Below are 6,233 nucleotides of genomic sequence, written 5' to 3' on the forward strand. Positions count from 1 at the left end.
TATAATTTAATGCATGTGCAGCGAGCAGGAAATTATGCATATAATTTGAATGTGTTCCCTAATATGTTTTCCTAGATACATTTTTAGAGCACGTACGGTACTAATATACAGAAACAGTGCCCAAAATATCTGTACCAAAAATCGCTTGCCCCCCACTTCAACTTGCCAAAATCGCTTGACCCCACTTGGCCCCCTTTCGATCTGCCAAAAATGCTTCCCCCCTCCTTTTGGCCTGCCAAAAAATCTTTGCCCACCCCTATAATTAACCACCCCAGGTACCGGGTACACATAATCCCTGGCACTGACCCCGTTAAAGCCCCGACCTACGGGGCATAAATTTTCTGTACATCCCCGCTATGACTCGGCCCCTGCTAGCCGGGCTATACCGCTATAGTGTGACAATTCCGGCACAATCCCCGACCCCATGGGCCAGGACTTGCGTTGAAACATTGTACAATACCCGTTGGTAAAAACATGCAAAGGCCTATGGAAATATTCCATCAACCACCCCAAGCAGGATTTTCCTCGTTTTTTAATAGGCCTAGATACCAACCACGAAAGACGGGTAAATCGGCGGAAAAAAAATGTAGGCCTACTCCCATATTTTACATCATTTTCAAAATACTGAAAATTTACAAAATACTGAAAATCCGTATACTTGGCATGTCTGGACCATACAGTGTATTTAAAATCGAGATCGGATGGTGCCCACAGCTGCAGTACTAGAAAATACTAGTGGTACCTATACCGATGTTTTTTAATGGTGTGACTTCTTTGTGAAAGTGCCTGCTATGTCCCGGCAGTGCGGGGAAAAATATTGTACACCCTGGCATATGGCAAAAGCCCCCGCTAACATGAATGACTGGCCCGGCATAGCGGGGACGATAGCTACTGTACATCCGGCCTCCCCGGCAAAGTCCCGGCTAACTTCCCGGCCTGCGGGCAATGATTTTGTGTACATCCCCGGCTACGTCCCCCGCTAATGGCGCTATGTCCCGGGTCCCCCAGGGCCGGGGGGAAGACTTGATAAGTGCATTATTGGAACTGAGTGAGAATGAGTTTAATTAATAAATTATGAATTACCTTCTTCATCTTCTTTCGTGAGCTTTCTTCGCGTGCATCTCTTCTCTGTTGCCGCTTACCAGATGAAGGTATAATCGCGGGGCTGTAGGGCATGTGTAGAGTTGGTACCGCATCACTCTTGAGTCGTCTTTTGGGCTTCCCCTCACCTCCATCTACGTAGTCTTCAGGGCGGAAGTGCTTCCCACATACATAGAGTCCATCGAACTCGAACTTTGAATTGAATTCAATCTTGCAGAACACTAGCCAGCGCTTCGCCAGCTCAGGATTACGCTTGTACGGGAAACGATGGCCAACTACACCTTTCGTGATGTTAATACTGCAGCCGTTAACGTGGCACAGCGGCATTTTGAAATTACTATAATCTGTAACACCAAAATCTCGGCTCGTAAATATTAACGCAATGAAAAATCTCAGATCTTCACTCGCTCGATCAACTCGAAGAAAGTTTACGTGAAACTTTCAGACGCCATGATTTTACTCGAATTCCACCATTGCGTCGTACAACGATTTGTGTATGTACATACGCAATACAGAACTTCGCCGCCTAGTTATGCGACTAATAGTTTTGTACTAAAAACCGTTATTTCTCGTTTATTTTAGACAAATACAGTTGCAGAACGCCAGTCATGGGCATAAATTTAACTATATACAAATATTTAATTCAAAAATCTGATATTCGTTACGCGATATTTAATTACGATATCAAAATTATCTTCCGACTATGTGCTAGTCTTTGGCACATGTTAATTTCATAGCGAAAGTCATGATCGCATCCGGTCTGTGTAAACGGCAAAATAACGACAGTGGCAGCCTGTGGCAAGCGACTTGCAACATGGCGGACTCCATCTAACGTAGATTCGAAGGAATAAAAGTATTTTTTCTCCGATATTCGTACGCAAATGGCGGTTTCAACTTCCACATATGTTTTTTTAATATATATTTATATATAATATCCTTTGATTGTCCAATGCTGGTCTGTTCCTTTAAGGTATTTCTGCACTATACAAGCGCCTCATTATTATTATTATTATATAATTATACTACTTTTGTCATTATGAATTCAGATTCTGGCAAGGAAGAAATGGACAAGAAGCAGATGATATTCGGCATCGCTACACGCATTGATCTTCTCAACTATGTGACACATAACCAACCAGAAAACAATGGCCAATAAATCATGTTCCCAGTTCACCACAAATTCCATAAATGACGTTCCCAGTTCACCACAAATTCCATAGATTCTTAATTCCAGAGGTGTAGCTAAATTTTGTGGTATAAGTCTCTCATATATAGTGATTCTTTTAGTTAAACTCCATGGGCACTACTCTCTTTCTTACAATGCATCTGATTGGTTCATTACATGATTATAATCATCTGAGTATCCAATCAAAATAAAGCTTATAGAACTCCTAGCAAATATCTCTGCTTGGCTCAATACATGATATAGTCCTCTTTATAACCAATCAAAATTATAGTTCTTTGAGGCAGATAAATCAGCTGGTAGTGCCCATGGGGTTAATTTAACTTTCACCATTTCTAGAATAGATTCATCTATGGACATACATGTACCAGTCTATTTAGTGCGCCCCGTCAACACAGTGCCCGGTACCCCCGGGACATGTGCCAACTTGCCCTCCCAGCTACTTATAATGTCTTAAACCAGTTTTGTTGACTTGGGTCATTAGCTAAACAAAGTTTTCAAGTGGAGCCACCCATTCAGGTAATACCATTTGAAATTCACACTCCCTCGTGTGGAAGACTAAGGTCATATCTTCCATACGGGGTGTATGTATTTCAACTGGAACAGCCTAAATCAAGACGCATATACTACAGTCAGTCTACTCTGAAGTACAAAGTACCGACGTGGATGCACACATTGTGTCAACTATAAGGCACGCATACCTGCAGCAGAGACGCAGCACTGTGCACTGTTTACGCGCTGTATACGTGAGCGTTGTCACTTTGTACTTCACAGAGTGGACAAACTGTAGCTGGGTTGTACATGTAGGTGATTTGTGTACTATGTATATTTATTACGACAGTCAGAAATGACACTGTGCGATAGGTCAATGTAAAGTATGTAAGAATCGCAAATATGAAATGGGTCCAAATTGGCGGACCGCCAAAAATTTATGGTGGGAAAAATATCTTTACTTTCCTAACATGGGCAAGGTCTGTGGTACTTAGCTCTATATATAAAGAAGTTGACAATATTTATTTTAAACACAAAGTAGTATGTTCCTAATACCCCCCCCCCCTTCCCCATAATTTTTTCAATGAAAAAGTAACATTTTTTACTGAAATACTTGAATTTCCATGCCATGAGTGTTGTGAGCAATCTGAAAATTGGCATCCAATATCGCAAATTACATGGACAAAACCTCTATTTGGGTCATTGCCAAATTATAGCGAAATCTTAAGAATTAAGTCAATTACGTTTTTCAATAAAAAGTATACTCACACATATGCAAGCGAGTTGTGATTTCGCGATTTTCAGCCAAATTTGAAAATTTGCCCCTTTTGGCATTTATTAAGAACCTAAAGTATGTAATCGTATACCGTTTCTGAAATTCTAACCCTAGCTACTTAGTAAGTATTCTGCTACATTCAAGAAATTAATTAATATAACACTTTTAAATTTAGGATTACCAGAAGGCCCCCTACATTTTTGGGAAGGGCATGTACCTAAATACTTGGTGGCAGTAAAGCTGGTGAAAGCTGGGCTAGGTATAGTGAGTTGACCTCAGTGTTTATCAACAAAGGCAAGGGACTGGTATATCGTTATGCTTCAGCGAACTGCGTACAACAATTACACTGTTCAATAGCCTTATTGTGAGTGGCAGGAGTATTAAAACAGCACACCCTGAACAAAATATGATGCGCGCACATACTGCCAGGCAAACAACAGTAGGGAATGTGATGATGCCCGCGCATACTGCCAGGCAATGACGTCAGAAGTCACATCGTCTATATGTCCAGCTATTTGCAGCTTTACCTTGTACACTTTTGCTCGCATAAATATGTAAGATGTGCACTTGCACTGCCAAATCACTGGCCTGCCATGAAGTTACTAAATTTCATGCATAATTCATGAAAACAAAATGGCATATTATTATCTTCCATAATCACTTAAACAGCAGAAATACCAAAGGAGGCTGGAAAAAGCTGCCACTGGGGAAAAATGTGGAATTAAGCTAAGAGATTCCCTAGCCAAGCTGCTACCATGTATTTAGGTATGGGCCCATGGAAGAAAAGGGAATACTGAAGAATACCATGCATCTGAAATGCCTGTTATCAAGAAAAATACTCGGACTTGTACACTGAAGTGCTTATTAAGGAGAATTTGGTCTATTAAATACCCTATATTTTTTCCATGAAAAAAATGACCAATGCACAAATTTCCATGCTATGAGTAAGCTTAAAACAGGCATTGCTGGATGTGACAAGCCCATTGTAAGCTGTAACTTTTATCCAGTTCATTGCCAAGTTAAAGTAGTATTTTTTATTTAAAGAACTATTTTTTGCATTACAAATTGGTAGTGATAATGTTCTATATTACTATGGTATGTGTGAATTGCACCTTGCACCTTATAATATGTGACACGATCTGGTCCATGGGGGCCAAAGGCGGCAAATTTGAAACTGAGAAAAAGGTATAAATATGGAGTAAAAAAACAATAAAATACATAAGAAAATAGACATCAAAAAACTAAGTAACTTTAGAACCAAGTGTGCTAGACCTTTGGTGTTTTCAGTAAATTATAGCCTATTGTATGTATAATGTAATAATTACAGAAACTCAATTTTCAAAAATACCTCCTTTGGCCCCCCATGGACCAAATGGTGGTGTCACATATGAATTCAACATGATAGTTACTTGTTTGACACATCAAGAGTTCTGATGCAAAAACCAATATATAAAGTTTCCTCAATTAGATATGTAAAGTAGGGTGATTCACAAAAATGAAATTGGTATTTTCAACGGACACCCCTCATTTTGTTCATTTTGATAATAAAATCATACCTGCAAAATATGAAAAAAATTCAAAAAGTTTAGGGGTGCTACCGGTCAATGAACTTTTGTACACAAAAGTCAATGGGATTTATGAGCCATTTTCTTTACAACACAAAAAAGCCATGTTAATTTTCCCTGATTGTGCCAAAAATATTTGATCATAGTGTGAGTAATGTCAAAATATTATGAACTGGCCACTATCCAATGTTGTGACCCCAATTTATATACATTTCTTTTCAACCATGGTGAATCTAATCCTTCCTGTGGTCATTCAATTCAAACAATACAAATCTTCATCAGGTATGGCCATAATGACCACCCCTGATACAGATGTATGGATTTTGATAGTTACTATTACATAAGATTTCAAAAGCTGGTATCACCATTGGGGTAAACTAATATGTGAAGAATTTTAATCTTTTTTTTATCAACAGTTCAGTTCAATAAGGTATAAAGTTGGGGTGCCTAGTGGGATTCCAGGGGATATCCCAGGGTATTCTTTTCTTGAGCTACACTCCCTCTGTCACTTTTGAAACATTTTTTATTATTACAGTCAACTATGAACTTTAATTTGGTAAAAACCCATGTTTTAACAAAGTTAGGTATATCATTGAACATTTACTTCAGTTTTGCAAGCCTGGTAGACTTTTTAGGCCCTGAAATAAGCATTTGAAATTTTTGACAAAAAATCCCATTGACTTTGTGTACAAAGTTCATTGACCGGTAGCACCCCTAAACTTTTTTTGAATTTTTTTCATATTTTGCAGGTATAATTTTATTACCAAAATGAACAAAATGAGGGGGTGTCCCGTTGAAAAATACCAATTTCATTTTTTGTGAATCATCCTAATGTATAGGCAAATATAACTGGAAGAAGAACTTCCCTCTGATGCCGACTCAAACTGGGCTGAATGGAAATGCCTCAAAAGACTGAGAGCTGGGATATTCATGGTATGGGTAAACCCGTCAGTCCGAAACACCATCAATCCAAATCCCCATCAGTCTGAAAATCAAATTGAAAAAGACATCAACTTCAATTAGATTTCGGATTGCCTGTGTTTGGGACTGACGGGGATACCCCCCATGGTACATGTACTAGCCGATGTAAAATGACTCAAGAAGTGGGGATATCTTA

At 39.1% G+C, this 6,233-nt stretch overlaps 1 protein-coding gene across 2 annotated transcripts in view; it reads left to right on the top strand.

Annotated features, from left to right (window-relative positions):
- LOC140144253 (cystathionine beta-synthase-like protein) overlaps positions 1-5,023 on the top strand; it is a 75,245-nt gene extending 70,222 nt beyond the window's left edge. For both annotated transcript variants that reach the window (XM_072166071.1, XM_072166072.1), the window contains exon 13: positions 2,148-5,023. In XM_072166071.1, coding sequence (XP_072022172.1) covers positions 2,148-2,257 — 110 coding nt within the window. In that variant the 3' untranslated portion in view covers positions 2,258-5,023. The remainder of the gene's footprint in view (positions 1-2,147) is intronic.
- Positions 5,024-6,233: the final 1,210 nt, after the last annotated feature.

Source organism: Amphiura filiformis, unplaced genomic scaffold, assembly GCF_039555335.1.
Source record: "Amphiura filiformis unplaced genomic scaffold, Afil_fr2py scaffold_46, whole genome shotgun sequence".
In the NCBI taxonomy this organism is placed as follows: Eukaryota; Metazoa; Echinodermata; class Ophiuroidea; order Amphilepidida; family Amphiuridae; genus Amphiura; species Amphiura filiformis.